Raw genomic sequence first — 25,068 nt, forward strand, 5'->3', positions numbered from 1 at the left:
AAAACATTTAAACTGTTCCCATATACCCTAATAGTCCAAAATAAGGGGAAAAGAGCTTTTCATCTGAAAACATGAATAGTAAGGCACAAACAAGGTATCAGAATACAGAGCAAGGACCTTTGAGATAGTCTCTTGTTCAAACAATAAATGTGCTTTTACTTTCCCTTAGATTTTTGTAACACATTAATCTTTCTTCTATTTTTAACTTTGGAATCCACTATTTTAAGCCCCACACCAACTGGCATTTGAGTTTGCATATGGCACATGTATGTATTAAAAAAAAAAAAAAAAAAAGTACTAGCACACTGGGCATTTTTATTCATTATTTAATTAGGGAAGATACAGGAAGACACATGTCTTTTTTTCTCCAAATAGCCACCATCTGCATATATGCTTTAGAGAAAATAAACTCAATGAGATTACTACCCAAATTCTGTTCAACTTCAGTCGGAGGTAGGAACCTATTACATTGTTAAACCCTAACCTATGAGACCGAGGATTGCTTTTCAGCCTAAACAAAAGAGCCTGAAAATGACATCTGTTACACGATGCTGCAATTTCTGGTAGCCAAAGCAGTTTGGCAGAATAAGTTTGATCCAGCCTTTGTCTGTGAACAAGTCAGAACACCACTGCTTCTGCAATTGTCTGCATTGCTGTATTTCTTGGCCTTGTGCTCAGCTGAAGACAGTCTTTTTTGATCCTGAATGATCTACGATTAAAATGTTTCTGTCCTTTTAGAAAGGAGCTTAGATCACTAGATGTTCTCCAGTGTAGGCTTGAGAATACAATCTTTCTCCTCAAGAGGATGGAGGAGAATTCTGCTATGTACTTTACTGCGTTGTCCCCTGGCCTATACCTCATTCCAGCACTATAGCGTATCTGCAAGATACCAGCTTCAACCAACCTACCTTCTTGCCTACAGACAATTGCTACCCTCCCCATCCTTTGCAAGGATTCTGGACACCATTCATACCCTCAACCAGACAACCACTCATAATGGTTCCAGATTACTATGTCTGTAGGGACTCAAAGATTTAAAGCACGTGGGGAAAAAAGGAAATGCAGAAAAAGGTAACTTATAAATAACTATGCACCTGAAAAAAGTAATCTAAGAAAAGTAATCTATTAAGAGTTTCATTGATACATTTCACATGATTCTTTTTCATATTCTGTGTTCCTGTTCTTGCTATTAAAGAATACCTAGGAATGTTCCTAAATTTCCTCATTATCATAACTGAAATGTTCGGTTACCACACATTTCCTCTTTAGGATCTCTTTGAATCAGTAAGCTATTATAGATGAGAACTGTGGCACAGAGTACAGGAGATGACATCCCCAAAGATAACCAAGATACATACAGCTGAACACGCAGAACCGACAGTAGCTCTGTTGTCCCAGACCAGGACTGTTTACTACTGACAGTTTTTTCTATTCCTAGAACAATCTCCCTTTTCAAGCCTGTTCAAAATTCTGCTGCCAAGGTTATTTTCCTTTGCAGCTGTTTCAATTAAACTCCCCCTCCCAATGTCTAACATTGCCTGACTGTCTGCAATAGCTGCTATCACACTGGAATGGTTTTCTTCCAAATAACTTTCAAAATTCCACAATTCTGCTTTTGCCCACATCTTTCTTTTCGTTTCTCATCCTCCGTTTATTTGTTAATGTTAAAAGAGACGTACATCTTTATTCTCTTTTGGACTTTTGTTCCAGATTCAGAAGGCCTATTGGCTCAAAACAACTTCCCTACTGATATATTTTCACCTCTCTTTCCTCTTTGATTTGAAAATCATGAAAACTCTTTTTGCTGCTTAAAACTTAGACAATGCACACATTTCCATCCCAAAGCATTCTATGATTCTATGACATATAACTATCTTATCTTAGATATATAGAATAAATTCCTGAGAAAGGGATTTTACATTTGCTGAACAGATTCTTACTGTCATGCTCACACAGAAGATGAAAAAATTACTGAAGGATGTTTACGTACAGTGGATAAGCAAGTATCCACAGTATCATTATTTGCAGCCAACCTGTGTGTTTATGCTAATCAGCCATGGCCACACACCTTCCTAAATGAGGCCAAGCACAACATTTACAGATACACAGCCTGTATCTTCCCAGAAATGAATGCTTTTTTCCTGAAACAACTTAGTTATCTGCTCAGCTTTTGACATTACCATTGTACGTATTTCACAGACCTGGTGATGAACAAAGTTGCTGAAGCCGATTCAAGTTCTTACCTTGTTTATAACTTTTCTTCTTAAAAACCTTTGAAGCAAGCCACGCATTGGCTCCCCATCCCACCTAAGTTGAACCCAACGGAAATGCTGCTGAACCAGCAGATCAGAGCCATGAAGATGACACTTTGCAATTGTCCCCAGTAAAAAGCAGTTCTCATGAAAGTAAAAGGCACCAGAAACTCCATTTGCTAAAAATGAACCACAAAACATTTTACTGAAATACTTAAAGCTTTGACGTGATTTCATATAAAAGCAAGAAGCAGTGACATAATTAAAAAGAAAAAAACCCCACCATAAATTAGCCTTAAAACATGCTGTATTTGGTTAAGAACAACTGTTTGCAATAAAATATAAAAACTGAATTAATTACATTTTTCTCCTGTTCCCTGTTTGTCATGTATTATAATACAACTGTACTGTAGTAAAAACATTTCGCCATCCCAAATTCTTTAGATACCTCTTTGAATAGTGCAAGGATTTTCTGAACTCCGATTCTCAAGAGGTGCCAAAAAATCTCCTAGTAATTCAGATAAAGAAGCTCTCTCCAGATTTTCTAAAATCACAATGGTTGTCTTGCTTATAGGAGGCTGTTTAACTGGGACCAGACAAGCTGAAATATAAAAATCCCATTAATGTCTACTTATGAAAATTGAATTTTATTTATGTATACAGCTTTTACTGCTACTAATGCAACAAAGGATTTTTTTTGCCTTTTAACTCGTTCACAGAAGCAAACAGACTGTATAATATGTTCAAAACTGGAAGCATAAAATCAAACAATGGAAAGAATATCATACTGTACAGTAACAAGAAAAAAAATTGAAAGCTATTATTAAAATAAATTCCTCAAATGGCTATAATGGGATCTTCATAGATAGGAAGGATTTCAGCACACTGAAAATAAATACTACAGAAAACATAGCAAATACCTCTGAAAACATTTCTTTCATTTGCTGTAACACATCTTAAACTTTTACCATGTACTCTTTATACTGTGTAGTGATAAAAGGATTCAGAATATTCCATGTTTATAAGAAACTTAATCATTCTATGACATAGCCTCTTTGTTTGCTACTGTTCTCTCTTCAAAACTTCCTTCAATATCTTAAGAATCCCCCAAATAAGCAGAGCTAGCTTGAGGCACAAACAGTAGCACCTGAACCTAACAGGCATTAAAATTTTCATTCTCTCTCTCTCTCTCTCTCTCCATCTCCTTTTTTCACATTTCAGATATTTTCCTTTATTTTTCCTGATTTTAACATTATTGCCTAAAAAATATACAGCCTTTGCAAGTGTTCCTGTAACACTAAATCCCAGGTGAATGCTTCTATAACACAAATATTAAACAAAACACTTGAGTATATTGTGCCTTGCATTGTTTCAGAACTTCTTGAAGGCAGTACTAAAGATGGTCATTAAGGAAAATGATGAGTAATAGGGCGAAACTTACAGCAACTGACTGTAGCTGCTGATTGCTATTTATTTGTAGTTTCCTGAATATTACTGCCCTGTTTTACTAAGATATAGATGGATAGCAGGGAGGACAGGTACCTCCTCTGGGTCTGATGGAACCATTTAGAGAGAAGGAGAGTGCTCTCCTAGGAGAGGAGATGTGGCAGAACAACGGGGCAAGAAGCAGGCAGAAAAATGAGAGACTCAACTAGCAGCACAGTGTTGAAATGCAAGCACAGACTATTAAGAAGAGTGTGTTGCTGACACAGAGTAAAGCATCCAAGAGAAGAAGATTTTCTAAGAGCCAGTGGCTAGTAAACAAACCAGACTATGACTGATTTTCTCGCCTCCAGGCCAAACACCAAAGCCTAGCTGACTTCTGACTAACTGGTCTCTTCTCTCCCAGCAATGTGATGGCACTCAAAATGACATGTGGGAATAATCACTGGCACAAGCTATCCTCCAAAGCGTGATCAAGATTTCCTGGGAGAAAAAACTGACATAGACTGAAGTTACACCAGGAAGTTTCAACATTCTTCCCCACGCACCTGGAAAACTATGGGTTCTGTTAAAACATGCCACCCACTATGCAGAATGTTTTAATGTATTTCTTTACTTTGTACCATTAAAAATTTTCCTGCAAATTACCAAAATCAGTCCTGCTGAAATAACCTTACCACTATTGATGAACAGTTCTGCAAGCTGCTCCTTGGAGAAACCAGCATCCACTTCAACTTTAACAATTTCACATGTGGATCCTGCAGCCACTTGCTTTTGCTGTGTTGAAAATGTATAGATTTGGTGAAATAGTGCAAACTCTAATTTATGAACTAATTTACTTTACATGTTTTTGTTAATACCTTCATGCAGGCCGCTATCTGATATGCTATATAGTCTTGCAAACTTCCTTCTGGACCATGGAAAATGACATTATGGTATTGCTCAACCTACAGACAGACAATAAATTATTCTTGAAAGTTTGCCCTATTGGAGTTGATAATCCTTACTATATTAGTTTCAAAATAGGCAATATTTGCACACAGCATCTTGGAAATATATTGATAAATTTAAATCCTAATTTATAAAACTACATGAAAAGGTATTTTGTCATTATAACAATCATTAAAACTTGAAAACTTCATGTAGGGAGGATGAGTTTAGGAGTCACAAATATTTCCTTGATTTTGAGTTAAAATAGATAAACCAGAATGATGTTAAAATCATCAGAGTAGTTTAAGTCACTGCTAACTTAAGGACTTAGACTAAGGACTTTATTTCCAATCGAATGGGATCATGTTATAAATACAGTAGAATAAAAATGATTTCATCTATCTCAACTGTAAAATTACTTTATCTCTAAAAAGTCAGTAAAGGAATACCCTCATACCATTGTGCAGTATTGTTGAATACAGCAGAAACCTATGGCATGTAACTGTTCTTCTAACAACATAAAATACCATCCAAGCAGAAATTATGCAGATTTTAAACTAATTCTAATTTGATTAGCAATGTTAAAACAAACGATCTATGAAAGTTAACTCATATTATCCAATTATCCTTACACTTTGAGGTATTAAAGAAATTGTAACGGTTACAGGAAATATATATATATATATATATATAAAAGCTAATAATAAAATTCCAGTCTCAAATAATTGCTTACATGAATGTTATTCTAATTTACTTTCCCCTCAAAAAGTGGAATGAAATAACTTTGGAAAGAAATAAGATATCACAGAGCTTTGAATATATTTTCTTAAGCAGTTCACTTAATCAGATGGCAGCTATTTGAAGAAGAAAATTAAAGCCCTCATGTGACTGAAGTTATTGGGGTAAGATTTAGGGAGAACTTTATTTTAAAATAACAGCTTTCATCCCATTTCATTTTTTAGAAATCCTGACATTCTTTCATGGAGTAGAAGATCAATTTTTTTAGTCAACACCATTACAGAAGTATTTTCACATATAAATAGCATGCACAGAGAAGCTAGCTTAGTACTCACCAGGCGGAGGTAATTCTGAAGTGTCTGAAGATGGATCATAGATGCGTAAGTCACACTATTTAGGCAGCCTTCTTGAGGTCCTTTAAAAAAAGATACACAAATAACTTTTCCAAATCTCTCATGTTTATAAGCATGTATGATGGATACATATGCTTTTCATGCAATATTCTACAGCAATCTCCTAAAATTACAGGCTATGCAAATTAAAATGGTGAAGAAATGAAAGCCATTTACCTAGCAGCATAGATGCACAGGTATCCATGACATAAGTAAAATGGATACTACTATGTAACTGAAAAAGGCGGTACGGCATTTATGTGCCAGCATATTTTCTAAATGTTGTAGACCCGTTCAAATCTAGTTAAACAATTAATTGGATATGATATTTCTGAGGATCAAGCAACACTGAAGAACAAAACCAGTAGCAAATGATTCTCAAATTATGTATTTCATATGGAGTGTCTTAACACTCAAAACTGAAAATTATAAATTGAAAATTACCAAACAAAAACACTGTGATATGCTCAGCTCTGTTGTTCTTCAAAAAGTCCCATGGTGGCTGGGAAAAAATCTGACCTGTTGACCATGAAATGTTTCCTGTTAAAAAGAAAAAATAAGAGAGAGAGATATTCCTTGTGTCTATATGAAGTGTCCTATGCTCAAACGTATTCACTTGCTTACAAAGACTGTGTGCATACACTGACAAATTTGACAAACCAACCAGTCCCATGTACTAAATCATATTATTATTTGATACATGACTGAGGATACTAATGTTTTGTGCCAACTGAGACACAAATTTAATAGCTAGCCTGTCTTTACATCTTTACATGTAAAATAAAGTAAAATAAGATAATTTGCCCAGTCTAATGTGAATAAGGTTTTTTTGGGATGGCGGACAGGTGAAGGGGGGAAGGGGATTTAAGATGAAGCACGTGAATTTTCAGAATCCTATGCAACTGTTACTACTACCACCACATTTTGGCCAATTTCTCACCATTTTAAAGATTTTTCTGTTTTACCTTGATAAGTAAAGTTACGTAAAACAGGAATAGTTCTGTTCTACCTATGCTGACAATTTACAGTCTGGATTTACTGTACATTCTGGATGTACTGTAAAGACGTAGCATGGGCTTTGCTTTGAATTTTTTCATTTCACCTGTAATACAGATCTCTTCTCTGGAGTACAAAATTGAGTAAAGGACTAATTAACATAGGGCCGCATGGTCCCTGAGATGATATTAAAGTGCTTAATGAATTGTACCATACACATAGCTAAAAGTAAAGAACGCTTTCATGCCAGCACTGTTCAAAGTTTCATAGCTAGTAGTGGTCTTTCTTAGTCTAAGCTTTAAAATATCCAGAAATCTAAAGATATTTTATCTTACTCACAAGATTTCACAAATTCAAGAACCCCCCCAATTTTTCCTTTTCTTATTACACCCATATTGGTACCTAGTTTGACAGATAATATACTGCTTGCACTGAGGCCAATGTTGGATTCTGCAGCACTATTAAATGACAGGTCTTCTAGGCTCCTCCATCCATCAGAAGCGATTGCTTGGAAATGGTTTGTCACTGCCTGACTCACTGCTTTTGAAAAATCATCCCATGATGTCTGTTTGCGGATATTTAAAGCGCATATTGTGTTTTCTGTATCAAATTCCTCTGTACCACAGTGGGCTGGTTCAATGCCACTGACTGAAATCCTTACAGGTACATTAACAGCATCTGTTGAAAAACAGAAAACCAAAAATGATAAAAACTGTAAAACTCAATTAAAAAAGTCCTATTATTAAAGACCAATAACATCTAATATTGCAAAGGAAAGCTACAAAATAACTCCTGCTACAGAAAAGCAACTGTTAAAGAGCAGCACAGATCACCACCACAAAATCAGAGCAGTGATGAAAAACAAATATCAAGGTATCTATCTTTTTCCACATTACAAAAAAACAGTATTATTATGCTCAAATAACAGGAAGCAAGAGAAAACTTAATCTTTTATTTCCTCTTTACAGACTTATTTCTTATATATTATGACAGATGGTAGATAGTGTCTTAATGTTTCAGTTTATTGTGGTTGTGCACATTTTTATTATCGATGCAGAAAGGAATTTTCTGGCACTAGTGCACAAGTGGAAAAAACAGTTAGCTGAGCCAAATATCTTTAAATAAAAAGCTGAGAGCTAAGACAGAAAATTGACTTGGAAGTGTATATTTGATTTGCTATAGAATAAGTTGACAAAATATTAAAAAAAAAGCAGGAAATTTACATGCACATTCTAGAAACAAAATTAATTTAATGACGTTATTTTAAATCTTGCTCTTTGAAAAATGGAATACAACTCAACAGAAGCAGCAGCAGTCTATATGGATCATTTAGATGACTAAAAGTGAAAATGAAACTATCTTCTCAGTTTAATGCCAAAACAATACCTTTCAGAAATTATCCCTGAAATTAAAAATAAGTGCACCACAAAAAAAAAAGATATTAGCTTGCTATGACATCTTGCAACATGATCTTGGTTTTGCTTTTGCATTCAGAAGCCAAATCTTCAGCTGATACAAACCAATGAAGCTTTTCTGATGTCAGAAAAGCTCTGATTTAAACCCACTAGCCTACCATAGGGAAAAGATTACTCAAAGGCATCCTTCAGATGTGGGACTGTGAGAAATGTATCAAAGGCTTGCCCTTCTGATGGCTGGACCTCAGGGAAATCAGCAAAGACTGTAAGAAATACAGAGGGTTCTCTACAAGGAAACAGGCCCCTAGGACAGAGGTACAGTGTATGCCTAAATTTCAGTGCATGTGTCCTCTACAGCATAGCTGGCAATCCTGGCCCCCAGTCTTTCAGATCTGTCGAAGCACATTCTCCTGTCCTACATGCATGTAATTCCTTGCAGTGGAAACCTTATCGGACTGTGAGGAAGGTAGAGGATGGTACATACACAGCTTACCCAAAATGCAGTCTTGGCCTGTTGAGGCATATACCCAGATGAGAGTGGTGTTTCCAAGCTTCCACAGATCAGATATTGTGGAGGCAAAAAAGGTAATTATGATTGCACTCATGTTAACTACAGGCTTAACAAATGAAAGAGAAGAGAAATGGAGTACAAAGGTTCTGACCTGATAAAAGCAGCTGGATTCATGATAAGCTTGACCAGAGAAACAGGGTACTAGGACTGATGAAAATAATACAAGCATCAATTTAACAGGCTACAGATTCAGTCATCAGAAATTGGCTTCAGTCTGATAAGGAAGCAGACCACAGAGGAGTTTATAATAGAAAGTGAGTTGTGTTCCCCTCCGCACCTAGAGTAAAAAACTGAGATACTGTAATAGCTGAAGAGGAAAATCAGAAGCAGCACACAGAAAGCTTCCCTAATTTGTTGATAATCAGTGAACCTGACTACCCACAGCCCTACATCCCACAACACAAACACAAAAAAGTGAATAAATTCAGAGCATACAAATCTACAAAGACAATAGTTCTGATTATACAGAGAAATAGAAAACACAGAACTTGTGAGTGGATGGACTAAGTTCTAACTCAAGAAATACACAGGTCAGCCTGCTCTACGGAATTTTGAGAAAACTTACAGAGAAGGAAGAAGACAACAGGTTCCAACAGAAGAACAATCTTCTGACAGAAGTTAGTGATGTTGGAAAAAAGAAGTTGTTTGATGTTGTCTCTAAGACGTTTTTTTGAAGAATAAAACAAACAATCCCCTCAAGAATAAAAAAATAACAAATTAAACTATGCTCTAAAAAGAGATTCAGATATGACTAGATGATTGTCATAGCCTGAGGAAATTTGACAGCTATCCACCACTAAGTGATTTTCCTGCAAGAATTTGAAGAAAAGAAAAGAAGAGGATAATAGCTTTGGAAAAAGTAATTACTAATATTAAATTCAGAAATTTTAAGAGAATATGGATGTTTGCACATGTATAATATATACCATCTTTTCAAATGGCTTAAAAACAAAGACATAAGTCATTTAAGAACCTTCAACCGAATTTTGTCATACGCTTTTGCAAAATTTGGAGAACAGAAACTTGCTAGGTTAAGAAAACTTAATTTTGTGGTGCCAAAAAAGTGACAACTACCCTTTTACCATTTCTCATTTTTGTCCCACAAGCTCTTTACTAAAACATTTTTATATAGTGCTGATAGCGTTTACTTACTTAAGTTTTCTAGGAGATGTTTGCAATCATCAGTAGCAACATCATGCAATGTTCGATTACACTTATCTTTTCTCTCAGCCTCTAGTCCACCATGGCTACAAAGGATTTCTAGACAGTTCTGCAAAGGTAAGAACTGTATTATTTACTTGTCCATTTGCTGCATTAAAGAGTTCTACCAATATGCAGTTAAACTCCTAACTGAAATTCTTACACATGCATTTCCAAAGAGAGTCAGCTACGGAGTTCCTATATACCAGCGTCCAAATGGTGTTCCTCACAGAGTTCAAAACCAGGAGTAAAAATATTTTATAGCAGACTTGAAAGTCTCAAATCAAGATTTTGAAAAGGCAGAACATACGCAGCCAGGCTGCTACAGTCTCCAAGCATCAATTGCTGATCAGTTGAATCGAGAAATTCTTAACATTGGTCACTAGTTTAGGTATTCACATAAGAAGCCCAGCCATGCATCCTGTTTTGAATATCTTGGCCTCAATATTCAAGCAACACTAAAAAAGCAATTCTAACACTTAATACAGACTAATTAATGAATCTATTCAGATGGCAAGCCATAAAACCAGTTTTCACTTTGCAGTTCACCAAGTAGGAATTTCCATCATGCCTCACGCCATGTGAGTGAGACACAGCAAAACAAAACCAATCATTTTAAAATTACTTTGCAATCCTCTTCTTTGGCAGGTAAACCTGAATTTCTGTAAGCATAGTAACAATGCAGTGAAATAAAAATGCATTTCTATTAAAGCCAGAGCACAAACATTCTGTGGATGCCAACAACATGATGTCCTTTTAAAATTAAAAAACCCCCTGTTTGTTGCAGGTTTGGCAACTGTTACCTGTTTTGTAGCTGTTCTAAGAGAAAGACTTTTGTCTTTCATAAACATAACAGTCATTCAAGCTATATTTCTCCGTGAGACGAAATTTTACCAGATTGTGGTTCCAGCACTTGTAAGAACTTTTAAGAAATCAATTAGCTCACTAACTTCGCCAGAAGAAAATGAACGAGAAAAAAAAAGCGTATTTTCTTGCCAGGTTAGTACGTTAACTCTGTCTCTCAAATGGGTGCAATGAATGGCAAAGGAAGCAGAAGGCAGAGGACTGAACCGTGAGGCTGAAGGTGGGAAGTAAAGAGGGAAGAAAGAAGTGGGAGAGAACAAAGAAATGAGGCTTATTTCCTTAGCAAAATGAGAAGTTTTGTTGGCTCTGTTGCCTATGAAATAGCAGCTAAGATGCCCTAGCATAATTAATCTGTAAAGAATGGCACCTCGAAAGAAAAGGGTGCAAGTGCCAGCAACTATCATGTAGTGTCATGAATGACATGCAGTGCAGATAAGGGATTAGAGAATGAAGTCGAAGTGTTAACAGTACTTGACGATGACTATTAAGCTTTCTTTAGCTTCTTAATATCCCAAACATCTCTCGAGTCAATAAATGCATTTAATCAAATACAATTATATAAAGTCTTGGCAACATCAAAACCAGGAATCAGACTGACAGCTATATGATGCCTTCATCACCTAAGAAAATACCCTCAGCCCTCAATGAAGATCTTATTAAACAGTTGACTTGGAATGTGCTCAGAAACTCAAAACCACGAGTTATTCATGAAAGGTATATGTGAAGACTTCCAGTGTCAGAGCCTTCAGAGGAAACACCTAGCCAAAGCCTCTTTTAGACAGTATATAGTTCAAAGGTCCTGAGGATTATATTATTGCAGAAAGATGCAACATATTGCACACTATTTAAGTATTTGCAGACTATAACAAATGCCTTAAACTCCATCTAAATTGAGATGAGTGGAACCTGAAATAAGAGTCTGTACCTGCCTAACAAACACTGATAATGGAACACTGACTGTTTGTAATGCAAAATGCTGAGTAAGCAGTGGCTGGTCCCTAAAAAAACCCATAATTTAATAAACTGAATCTTAAATCTGTGCCTACTTTGAATTTATCATAGTAAATTTATAAGGGAAAAAAGCAAACATAATGATAGATATTGAATTACGCATGTAATCACAAGCTGATTTTCGAAGTCTTGGAGTATATTTTCTTAAAATTTACTCTCTTCTGTGTTTAGTATCCTCTATTTTCTCCCTGGGTAAAAAGTTTCACAGTAAGATCTGACTGACAGCTGTCATAAAAAAAAAAATCCTTTAAACAGTCAGTGTTAGAAGTGTAAAGCTTCTGATGTCAAATCTTTCAAGTAATATTCAATTTCCAGAAATCTTCCTGTTTATCATCTGTAAGACCTGTAAGGTCATTCTCCATGTCATCAGTTACCCCAATCCCCCAAAAACTTATTCATTGCCCACTAAAAAGGCTGCCCGAAATAACAAATTAAACAATGAATTACTGCACAAATCTGATTCTCAGATTTCTTGTCCTCCTCTTCCTCCCACAGGAAAAATTGTTCCTTGTTAAATCATCCCTAACTGTAACTGGAAACTATGTCCGTCTAATACCTATATTAAGTACATGACACCCAATGAATTGGCATTTAGGGTGAGATTCACCTCACTTTAACTTTGAAAATCTGAATCTCAAGTAATCATGTTTTCTCTTTTTGTTGTTGTCCCAAAAGAGACAGGTATGTAAATATGACAATTCACTCCATTTCACACCTAGCTCTGGGGTAAATTATCCACTGGAATTCTCTCTCTGTCTCTGTTAAATCAAGTGTGACAATAAACTACATTACAAACTTAGATTTAATATTTAAGTTTTAGTTCTTCAAAGATAAAAAAGAAGGATTTATCTTGCCTAAATTCTATCAGGTTACTGTAACTTGTTCACATAGACTGACCTTAAAGCCTTTTGATGCCGCTATGTGGGCAGCAGTCCAACCCTCTTTGTCGGCATGGTTGATGAGATCTGCAGAAATAACAGGCTTTACTCTACTGCTATAGTTATCTTCTCTCTTGTCCAAATCAAAGTAGTCTAAATTAGGCTCCGCATCGGTCAAAGAGTTCCCATTGTTTGGCTCTCCATAGTACATAAGGAGTTTGAGACTGTCAACATTACCAGAATCCACTGCTGCATGAATTGGTGACCAGCCATCCTAAAAAAAACAAAAGCGAAAAGCACACTCCCACCAAACACATAGAAAAATGGTTGCAGAACTTATATCAGCAATGAATCTGAATAGAAGGCTCTGTTTGGAAATTATAAAGGTAAGCAAGAGTAACATCATAATCTTTTGGGAAAACAGAGTTGCTTGTATATGTTTGGGGTGATAGAAAGGGAATAAAATGTAGCAGAAAGAAAATTTAACAGCTTTCTCCAAGGACAGTCCAACAGACAGAAACTTCAAAACTTTTCTAGAAGAGTCTAAGTGATATAGGACTTACCTGCGGTTAATAGACTGTTTCCTTATCATATATCAAACTAACACGATTCTAATAATCAATAATTTGTTTCATGTTGCATTAATCAATTTATTAGTCAGCTATTTTCATGGTTTTGACATCATAACTTCCTCTCATTTCAAGTCAAATATATTTACTTTCCAAATCGAAAATAAATGAATCAAAAAAATTCAGTGTAACAGAGGAGCGGAATGTACTGTGAAGCTAATACTCTTTGTGCTGTTGTTTCTGGACAGCCTGCATCCCACATCCCACATTTATTGTCATGCTTACGTCAAAGTCTTAAGAAAAACTTCAGGAAAGCACCTGAAAAGGGCAATACCTAGATGTTGATTTTGCGACAGTCCTCTTCCCTTTCTCCTGCATATCCATTTTTTTTGCCATATTCTCCCATTTGTGATATATGAGACTTTACAATACTGGCTGGCACATTGGGGGGTGGGGGTCCCCTTAAGGACAACAATAAAGCACCCTAACATAAAAGGTGGAAGCATAACGCCTATCTCCACTTCTCCGCATTAAAAATAAGTCAAAACAGAAGAGTTCGGTTTTGCTGAAGAAAAATCTGCAGCAAACTGCAGGCAGAATCTGAAATATGTAAAATAATACAGAAGTCGCATAATTTAGGAGATTTTAGAGACAATACACAGCTTAAAAAAACCCCGCAGAAAGTATGATGAAAAGAACAAAATACTGATTTCAAATTACATGGCTTATTCCAGCTTTAAAAAAAACTTTAAATAAATATTCCCTAGCTGTTTGCAGTTATTCAGTACTATACAAGGTACTTTAACTTTACAAACTGTGTTAACTTACACTGGTTTTTACTGTTCGATCTGCTCCACCTTCCAACAATAGCTTAATACAATCGTTATTTCCATTTTTACAGGCCAGGTACAAAGGTGTCTGTCCTCTTTCAGCAGCATGGTTAATATCAGCCTGATACATAATTAGTAATTCTGCACACCTACAGAAAAAAAAAAAGGTAGTAAAATTATCTTGTATTCGACATCTAAAAACACTTTATACCTTACAACATGTAAGTATTTTTTTTACAAAGTACTGATTTTATAGACAGACATCTGCCTGTGATTTTATCCATCACATACACACAGCTATAAGGTATAATTTTATACATTCACATAGACAGAAAATCAGGTTACTTTAAACCCATAAATCTTAAACAACTGTAGAAGCATTTAAAAACCATGAATATAAAACATTGAATTTCACAAGGCTAATAAAAACTTGATGACAGCTGCTTAAGAAAAACCTGCAGCTGAGCAAAAAAGTAACATTTCTTTGCTGACTACTGATATTAAAAATAGTTTTAAAATGAAAAAAAAAAAAAAAAAAAAAAGAAAGGACTAGGACTAGCTTTAGACACCAGCAAAAGGGACACTGGCTTAGGGAAGCAAAGTGGTTGGGACAGCAAAACAGCTATGGCCCTACTACCATTCAGATCCCTGAATGGAGGCTACTCCAGAAGGATGGCTTGGGGTGTGTTGGTAGCAGCTACTGGATTAGGGAGCATAGAAGATTAGGTGGAGGACCGAAGAGTGACTCACTAGGGACCAGGCATTTGGATCCAAGATCCTGTACTTCCTCACAACCCTGTAGCAGTAGGTCCAGTTTTCTTCCCAGTTCTTGTGCCAGGGTTGGCTCTCTTCGCCTTCCCAAACCCAGCTTTTCCGCAACTCTCAAGACTTTAGAAAGATCTTAATTCCAGTATATTCCCTCTGCAGTTCAAATAAAGGGCTTTAAACAAAGATAACTCCCCATCTCTCTGGCTCAATATTTATTAGTCCATAAAAAAAGAAAGACATCAACAATAAAGCCTCGAAGCAACTAATGCAATACCATATAACTGCTGGTTAGGAGACCATACTATAGCAACAGGATGACAAAATATTTAAAGCAATGTAAGATATATATAAGAATATAAGCTTATAACAAATAACAGATAAAAACCCACAAGTATTATATAAAAAAAAAAAATCTCCTTTTAGTGAGTTCTTATTTAGTCAGAAAACCAATCAAGTTCAAGATAAAATGACCAATTTTAGAAAAGAGTAAAAAAGGTAACATTCATATGAATTACTTCACTTTCTGAAAATGCTCAAACAGAAAAAATACAGATAAAAATAGTGCTCTATCTTATCAAATGTTGAATGTGTATCCTAACCATACAGCCACAAAAGGCATCTTAAGATGGGCTCATAAGAGGACACCTCCATAAAGCAACTGCACATTGAGTTATAAATCTGCTATGTTAAAAATACCTGGTTTGTTATTTTGCATTGTATTCAATGATTCTGGAAATGCTACACTGACTTTCCACCTCAAGGTCAGTTAAGGTCAGCCTGGCCTGGACCACATGGGAAATGATTTTGAAAGTTCCTCCTAAAAGCATTTTCTGAATTGGTGATGTTACTGAACAGCCCTAAACAACTATAATTTCTTTCTGACTCCATAACTGGGGCTGGGACAAGAGTATTGTGCCAGTTCAGGAATAAGGTTAACTGACATGTCACAGGGGACTGGCTAGCAAATCTGTCACAGATGAGTGCTGTGTAATTGATAGCAGTTTAGTGCTGTCGTTAACCCCAGACTCTTAGTGCCATCGTACAAGTAATACAAACTATGAAACATAACACTTGAAAGGGGACAGACTATACTATTGCCCCAAATTCTGCCTATTACAGAATTTTTCTGAGCCAGAAGTTTGAAGTGATCAACAAATCAAACAGCCTGAAGCATTCATAATCTCTCTGATATTTTTGGCTGGCCCCGTTATTATTCCATGGTCACTTTTACAATTCGGTTCATGTTTAGTATCTAAAAAAAGTGAAAGCGAGAAAAGTGTTTAGGGATATCATACTACATAAGTAGCTCTAAGGGAGAAAGAATATAAAGTCTGCAATATCATAAAACAGCAGATGATAAATAGCAAAGTGTTGTGAGGGTAAGTCAGAGAAATAAATAACTTCCCATTTAAACAAAGTCTAAGATATTTATTTTAGTGAGAGAATATGAAGAGTGTATTTTTGGTTTGACTTGTCAAGTCACATGTAATTTTTACAGATTTATGTAAGACACTGAAACATTTAACTAGATATGTATTTCTGTGCTCAAAACACCCAGTGAGAATCTGCTATCTCTGGATTAAGACTTCCAGTAAAAGATGCCCATTAGTTGATAAGCTTGAAGTCCACCAAGAAGTGTCAAGGATCTCTAATGATCCTTATATACTCGTGGAAGAATCATAGACCATAAGAAGGACAGGGATCCCACTCTTCCTCATTGGGGGGTCAGGGCCTATCACAGTACAATAACACTCAAAGACTCTGACCCCTATATGTTACTATATCAGAGTAAAATTCTTAAAAATAGTAAAATGCAACATTAAAAGAATCAAAAGCTGAAAGACAAGCAAACCCAAAGATACATAAGCCAAAGGTAAAGTCTGTAATAAAGAATTCCTAGTCATGCCGTTTAAGACTTTTTGCGTTTGTAAAATAGTTTTATCTGGATAAGGATGCTCCGGAAGAGGTTATCCAGTAGTTGCTTCCAACTTTCAGTTCTATTTCCTATGATTCTATGATACACAGTAAAGCTGCAGAGTGGAAACACAACATCAGTCTTCAGCTCCTCTGAAGAAGGGAGGAAAAGGGAGGAAAACACCAATCATCTGGATGAATTGTTGTGTACTCGTTCTCAGTATAAAAAGACGACAGAATTTTCCAATCATGCTGTCATAAACCACCAATCTTTATAAAATCAGGAGCTTCAAAAAATAAAAGGAAATTATTGCAACTACATTTGAAGAATGCTCTTAGAAATATTCTTTGACTCACACATTATTTTCTGTTTTTCAAAGTTACTGATACAAAAAACCTTAAACCTTAAAAAAACTGTTTTGTTGTTTAAAATATTTGATTGTGTATCTCTCAGGAGAATACTCAGATAAATGCTCTTTTGTCTCTGAATATGATATTCATAGTTCGCTATGATTCAAAAACTCAGTGCAAAAACAATTTCTTTCCTCCTTCTTCTGTTAATCCTGTATTATGGCCGATAACTCAAAGAAAATTAAGAAATTCAAAGGTATAACACCCATGTAGACCAGTATCATATTGTGGTTACTAAGATTACACGTTCAACAACCTTAAGAGCTGCAATTGTAAACAAAACAAATGGAAAATATTAAAACCAGAATGGCATATGAATATGAGTTTCAGTAGATGCTTTCAACAAATGATAGTTAAATGCATTTATACCTAAGAATGCAACAGTAATGTAATGAGAAAAGTATATAATATTTCATAAGGAGAATATAAAATTGAGTAATAGCTGACAGGCAAAATCTTAAGACTTCACTTACTTGACATGTCCCTGAGCAACTGCTGAACACAAGGGTGTAAAGCCATTTTTATCAGCAGCATCAACTTGTGCTTCTGCAGTCAGCAGCAATCTCACACAATCTATAAATTGAGCAAAAACATAGACTGATGCAACAAAACCAGAAGTTACCAGAAGTTAAAACCTGGGTCAACAGCAGCCAGGCTTTTTGACTATACACCATACACCTCAGCGAACCGAAGCAGACGCTCAGGAAGTACTTTGCAGGAGAGAGGTGGAATGGCTCCCTGGGGGCACCACCACTCTACTGCAAAAAGGGCCTGGGTTGGGTTCTACTGGGATCCAAAATTGTGCCCACTGCTGGCAGCTCTCACAGTGTGAGCTAATTTAGGTACCTCCAAAGTGGGGAATTTGAATTATCCAGCAGCCCCCAAAGGCAGCACAGTCCCACTGGCAGTCATGTGACACATCCCAAATACGACAGCCCCAGGAAAGATGCTCACAAGCTACACGTGACTCAAACAACAGGCTGGCCAGTCTTGTTTTCAGACACTGACGCGGGATTGCAATGACAAATAAGATAAGCTGACAACCTCAAACCTCCCAAAACCATTCCCATTCATGTATTTCCAAAATGACATGCTAGAAATAGTACCAGCCTGCTTCCACCACCCTACAGCTAAATTAAGATAATTAATTACATAGTAATTAGACTGCTTTTCATCCACAAATTGGAATATCATTTGATGCAATTATGTTTGAAGAAAATACTTAATCTGCTCTATATTCTTGAAATTGGTTCTAGACCAAAATAAAACAAGTCTTTTGTAGTTCAAACTACTACTTTGAAAATAAGCTCAGCTAGAGCACCAATTATAAACTCCTGACCTGATTTCTGAGCAAGCTTAATGCACTCTGTTCCAGCACTGGGTAAGATCTCGGAGCCAAGCTTTGCTAGTCAAGTTTATCTCTAGATATCAGAAACATATATTTAGAGTTACTTAGAAATCTGACTAATCTAAAACATTCCTGAACCTATTTACTCCTGTTAAATTCTTTCAAATATTAATACAACTGTTATGGAATTGATTGAATAAATAATTTAACATGAAGAAATAACATTTTAAAACACTGCAAACTATTATGTTGTAAATTAAGATTCTTAAATTCTTAAATAAGTAATCTGATCTGAAATAACTTTTCTTTTTAAAGTTGGTTGTCAGGATAAGCTACCAGGACTTCATCTGTAATATTTTTTTTAAGTCAGAAAGAAGCTCTCAGTTAACTAACCTTCCTAGTATTTCCACTTGTAAGATAATACCAATAAAAATCAAACTATATTTTCAATCACATTGTAACAGAAAAAATACTCTGCTAACAACAACATTTTTTTTTCCTCTTTCCATTGTCAGGCCCAGACTTATATTAAATAATTAACTTGAAAATACAGATTCCTGCTTGACATCCCAAAATACTTCTAAAGTTTATGAAGGATGTTGAAAAAATTTTCTCCTAGCAGTTTCAAGTATTTGGCTAGAACACTCTTTGGTGTCTTTGTAAAGCATACGTTAGCCATGCAAAAGTCATGAAGAACGCACAGAACAAGTCCAGCTTTCTCGAAAGGTATGGTTAACTCACAATTATTGATTGGCAGATCATTCAGGTGGTAGCTTATCTATGTGAAAATACTGTTTCTGATGAAGACGACTGAAAAGAGCTGGTTATTCTCAGGGATAGGTGCAAACATGAGGAAATACAGCTACTTTCCTAAGACATACCATGTGAGCTAGTAAGGTCTACATGACCTGTTCTGGTGGCATATCTAGCAAAATAGCAAAAATCTCCAAGAAGCCTGGGTCTTCTGGGTGGACTTTTAATTGGGATTTGGAGAAGGGTAATTTGGGTCAATCCAGGCTCATTAACTGCAGTTCACTGCTGTCTGCCACAGAAGTAATCAGCATTGGAGGGGACTGGGTGGAAGGGCAGGCACAAGACAGACACTGATGTTGTCATCACTCAGTTAAAGATTTTGGTCAAAGCAAAAGCAAAACATGGAAGCTTATTAGCACAAACACCTGGAGACTTTACTGCTCTCCACCACAGCTGGGTAGTTAGTTCTTCCAGAGTGCTGGCAAACACCATGCAGATACATCCAGTGGCTCGGCAGAGCTGACTCCATGTAGCTGTATGTCTCTGCACCTCACTCCTTCCTACTTCCCACATCATTCCAGATTTTCCTATCAATCAGGGTGCCACAGCCTCCAAATACTCAGGACAGAAGAGAATCGATTATACCATAAATGCATATGATTAGCACATAGCTGAGTCTTCTCTCTTCACATCTCTCAGTTTCAGGAATTCTTGTTATTTCATTCTTTCTCAACCACCTCACGTGTGGCAGAGAACAGTCAGGATTGGCAACACGATACAGATATGCAGATATATTAGCTGAGTGAACTACTGTACATGTTATCAAGTGCATAATAGACTGAAGCGGCTCCTGCTTTGTTAATGGATCAAACCAAGACATCCTGACAAAACAATCCGTTCAGCTATCCCAACCTAGTGGTTAAATAATAAAATCAACAGTTTCCTCATGTCCATTCAAACACAATGAAAGTATTTAGTGTATATTTTTAGGGTGAAGTTCTCTCTTTCAGACCTACAGAATTGGAGACAGTGTGTGCAGGAAACAAAGCAGCTGCTATGAGCTTCGTGTGCTGGAAAAACCTTCAGCTGCAGCTCTCAAAAGGCAACTGTTTATGAACAGGAAGGCTACACATTTTGCAAATAGGACAGATTAGGAAGAAATATTTGAATGCTCTCTTTTCTGGTGTAACTCAATTTTCTCTACAGACCGGGCTGACAGCACATAACAGCTGCTGCCACCATGCTAGTTACAATGTGTCCTACCTTTCTCTAGTTATCTACGTCTCAAATACTGTATTTCTTCACTGAAAATGTGTGGAGATCATTCACTTTCCACTCTTCCCAGAATCTTTGCAACATGGTGTTTGTTTCTGAAGGGAGGTACTCACTATGCTGGCTCTTAACAAGTCTATAGCTCCTCTTTTCTTCTGGCCAACTGTTTCCCAGGAGAAATTGGAAAATCTGGTTAGTTGACTTAGAAGAAACAAGGGGTCCTGGAAATCTCTGAATTTATTTAGTTACTAACTCCAGGTTGAAAGTATTCTCAATAAATTAAATCATGGTGTGATCACCCACTAGGGTAAGCTTATGTGTTAAGTCTCACAGCTGGACTCGATGATCTTAAGGGTCTTTTCCAACCTAAATGATTCTGTGATTCTAAGGAAATAAAAACAGCCAAAAGACAGTAACTTACCATTGACAATCCTACTCAACGCAATGAAAAAATTTGTACAATAAATTATTTTATCCTTCTTAAAATTACATCAGTGTCATTTCTTTCCACCTGGTTAGTTAAAAAAAGCTATTAAAAAGGACTTCTTAAAATAAGAGATTTATTCCTATACTTCCTTTCTTAAGCCTATATATTTTTACATAAATCTGTTTTTAAAAGTCTCCACTTTGAAGAGCTGCATTTATCCATGCACTTGGGAACAAATGGCAAGTAACAAAGAAAGGATTATAGGTTGAAGTTAAGCACAAAAACCTTTCTCCAAAAATATTATAAATCTACTACTCTCAATTTTCATATAATGTATTAAGGAGACATCAGTTCTGCTGGTGTGTGATTCTCTCATTCAGAATTCATACAATCCATTTAGTCGCTAAAATGCACAGATTTGTACAACGAAGTGTTTTTCACATCCTGTCAATTATAAATAGAAGTGCAACACTAAAACCTTTGTAATATATTTTTTGTCTTATAAAGTAAAAATACTAAACAATTACAGGATGCATATGCATGTGTTTGTTTTTATTATTGTGTTTTCATACTTCTGTCAAGTGCCCCTCTTACTTGAAATTTTGACAATAAAACAAGAAACCAAATTGTCTCTGCTGTCAGTAAGAACTGCTTAGTAACTGTAACTGAAAGTCAGGGCATTTGCTTCAAAACATTTTAGGAATACAAGATGAGTAAAGAAGAATTGGGTCAATTACAGTCTTCCACAAACACCAGCAATGATAAATGGATGTAAGCCTAGAAGAATCTACAGGACGTTCATTCAGTGAGGGAAGAAAAATAAAACCACACAATATAATAAAATTGGACTCTTAATACTGAAGCTTAAAAGTTGGAAGAAAAAAAAAAAGATAAGTGCCAAAGGAAGAAAAGAAAATAAAGGACTTTTCCAATATTTTAAGGGTCTTGGCAATAGCAAAGAATCTGTCAGATGAAAAGGCCCAGATGTTCCTACAAAGTAAACCATAGCACCTAGCAAGCAAAGGCAAAATATACCATTCTGAACAAAGGGAAAATTCCTTCTATCCCTATGCCTGGTAGCAAAATTAACCCTGAACATGTCAGAAAAGTGTACACTATCTGCTTAGCTATGGATTTTGGATCCTAAATTTACTTTGATTTTTTAAAATACTCAAGAAAAATAATGGAATAGTCTCTCTAAATACTATTTTGAACACTGGATCGGAGTTTTCCAATTGTGTCACTAAAAAATACATTGTTAAATAAAACCACAAAGCACTCTTGAAAGCAGTAGCTTGAAAGGCACTATGTCCAACCTTTTACTGTGAAATAAAATCTTGACTTTACTAAAAATTAATGGAATTTTTGTCATTGGTATTGGTGGATTTCATCTTTAGTGTCCAAAACAACATAATGATAAAATTTGCATCCGTTGCTAACATATTTGCCCCATTTTATAAATATATGCATAAAATATGAAGACTGACAGTTGAAAGGTTCAGAGATGCTACCTCCTTGAGACTGAGGGTTGGGATAGTGGCGAAAAGAAAAAGAAAAATATTAACTATCTCAGTAGAGCCTAGAGAACAAACTAAGGCTATTTCATCTAGTTAAAAAATAAAGACAGTTCATTTTATTTCCCAAGTAACACACTACTCTGAAACCATCTTCCATCATTTTCACCACTGCTGCAGAAGATCAAAACACCAGTGATGACCTATTCTTTCCTGCTTACTCCCTGTAGAGGAAAGTTCTTTCTTTCAAGTTGCCTTTGCTACAAAAGATCTTTAGTTTGTCACAGAACATGGGGTGATGATATCTGGTGGCTTTTTATAGGAAGGGAGTGGAGAATTAGAATGGATGTTCCTGCAGAATGTTACCACAAGCAAGAATGCTTTCTGTGTTCCAAAATTCTGCCTCCGGAAGTGTTGCTTATATACACGCTATACTATGACTTTTGTCATATAATCTATATATCTCAGTTTCAATTTCACATTTGTAAAAAACATGCATTTGACTTAATTTAATATTTAAAACTTATGAAATAAGCTTTCACTGTTTCACTTGAATGTCGTAAGAAAACTTAGAGTCACTTACCTGTATGTCCATTCATAGCAGCAGAATACAAGGCAGAATAGCCATCTTCACAAGAGTAATTAATGTCCAGTCCTTCTTCATTAAGCAGCATTGATAATAAAGTGACATTTCCCTGGGCAGCAGCTTGGTGAAGAAGGGTGGGCCTGCCACCCAGGGGGACAGGACCACCACTTGTTAACAAAGGGGTTAGGGAGGAAGACCAGCCTGTGAGTTAAAGCACCAGAAGTTAGATGGAAGACACATAAAGCTCTGCATTTTCTGTGTTCTTTTAAAAATTAAAAAGGATATTCAAAATGACAGGATTCGTTAGTTTAGCACAAGTTTTGTGATGATGCTTTGTCTCTACATCAGAAGGTATTCTGAAGAATAAAAACTGTGTAGAGGGGTGACAGTTGTTAATGCAAATGAACAGGATTTCATTACAAAAGGTTAATGTGAAACTTGTAATGAACTGTAGTAGCAGCTGGATGTCTCAAAAACGTTTATACTGTTAAAATTCAGAAACTACCGAAAGTTTTATACAAGTTTTAATTTAATTGCTAATATGCTGGGAAGGTTTTTTAAAGTATCTAAAGAAAGGTTTCCAAAATAAAATACTTATTTTCATATGAAATTTCATCCTCCTTTACAGTCTTAGTGAAAACTTCGGTATTTATATCTCACCTGCATTTATACAGACAAATCACACAGAGAGCCCTTAATAACTTTAAGCATCTTTCAATAAGTTTTCAAAGAAATGTAGAAATCATTTACACAAATAATACAGAAATAAATATATTTATTATTGAACTGTACCTTAAAGTAATGTTCTTTTTACTCAGCAATACTTAAACAATATATTATAAAATGCTCCAGTGTGAATGAATAACAGGTTGTATAAAATTTACAAGTGAAAGTTTTCAAGTCACCCCATTAAAAAATAATATTCAATTCAAAGCTTTGAAAGCTTAGGAGTTATCTTGGTTAAATGTTCTGTTCATTACTTATCAGCTTTAGTAGGGAGTTTGTTAAGAATATGAAGTTTGCTGCATAAGGCATAGAAAATTTTGTGCATTCTTCCTTGATCAAGGACTGCAAGAGAAAACAGGAGAAAGATTTTTTTTTTCTTATTTTCACTATTACCTTTAGAAAATCCACATTATATTTCTCCTTGAATAAATAACTTTGTGTTCTGTGGCCGCACATAAACTATTACATGAGGCTAATATTATATTGCAAGAGCTGGGCAAATTTTAATTAAGGTCCAGACTTACACAAGAATCCATCATCTGAGCAGCCCCAATAAAGAACACATAGTTTGATCCCAGCTCAAAACAACAAAAAAATAAATGCTTGGAGTATTTTCATATTTGTTTCTAAAGTAAGCTAAATTTGTCATTTCAAATTAAGTTTACTGGTTTAGTATGTCAAGGAAACGTATTTGCAGTATTTTCACAATGTTAACTTATTATTCAGCTTAAATAAGTTAAATATTTGATATTGACTGTAAGAAGTCATCACTACAGCTATGAAGTTACCTTATAAATCCAACTTTAAACCGACAGTAAACTGTAAAGTTAACTCCATCCATCTTCATTCATTCATTCTGAAGCTACCTTCTGACTATTAATACTCTTACTAATATTTGTTTCTTTAATATTTTTAATCAGAGGATTTTGAGGGTTTTCTGAAGTTTGTTAAAAAAAAAAAAAAAAGGCAATATACAAAGCAAACTGCATCCTTTAAATGGTAAAAAAAAAATATATGTATTTCCACTTCCAACACTTGAGAACAATTAACTCTTACAAAATCCCCAAAGGTCTGAAGAATAACTTTTCTTCTTCCTTTCCATTTTAAAAGTGTTTTTATTTTTCCAACCTTTTGTTATTCTTTGAAACTAATGGTGCTGCAGCTGTTGCTATATACATCAATGTTTTTAATATGTTACTTGTGTAGTTTTTACTGTCTTGCCATGGTAGTTAACTGATAGTGGACGTTGCTTGGGTGGCA

The 25,068-nt window shown here is 35.6% G+C and overlaps 1 protein-coding gene across 1 annotated transcript in view; it reads right to left on the reverse strand.

The window, feature by feature from the left end:
• CTTNBP2 (cortactin binding protein 2) overlaps window positions 1-25,068 on the reverse strand; it is a gene marked incomplete at its 5' end in the record, with an annotated part of 88,791 nt that overhangs the window by 14,640 nt on the left and 49,083 nt on the right. Inside the window, 12 exons of the mRNA XM_082309718.1 lie at window positions 2,244-2,431; window positions 2,701-2,853; window positions 4,373-4,472; window positions 4,556-4,642; window positions 5,699-5,778; window positions 6,200-6,295; window positions 7,154-7,429; window positions 9,890-10,007; window positions 12,710-12,964; window positions 14,088-14,238; window positions 17,656-17,755; window positions 23,080-23,283. Coding sequence (XP_082165844.1) covers window positions 2,244-2,431; window positions 2,701-2,853; window positions 4,373-4,472; window positions 4,556-4,642; window positions 5,699-5,778; window positions 6,200-6,295; window positions 7,154-7,429; window positions 9,890-10,007; window positions 12,710-12,964; window positions 14,088-14,238; window positions 17,656-17,755; window positions 23,080-23,283 — 1,808 coding nt within the window. The remainder of the gene's footprint in view (window positions 1-2,243; window positions 2,432-2,700; window positions 2,854-4,372; window positions 4,473-4,555; window positions 4,643-5,698; window positions 5,779-6,199; window positions 6,296-7,153; window positions 7,430-9,889; window positions 10,008-12,709; window positions 12,965-14,087; window positions 14,239-17,655; window positions 17,756-23,079; window positions 23,284-25,068) is intronic.

This window comes from Platalea leucorodia (assembly GCF_965183815.1).
Source record: "Platalea leucorodia genome assembly, chromosome: 4".
Taxonomy (NCBI): domain Eukaryota; kingdom Metazoa; phylum Chordata; class Aves; order Pelecaniformes; family Threskiornithidae; genus Platalea; species Platalea leucorodia.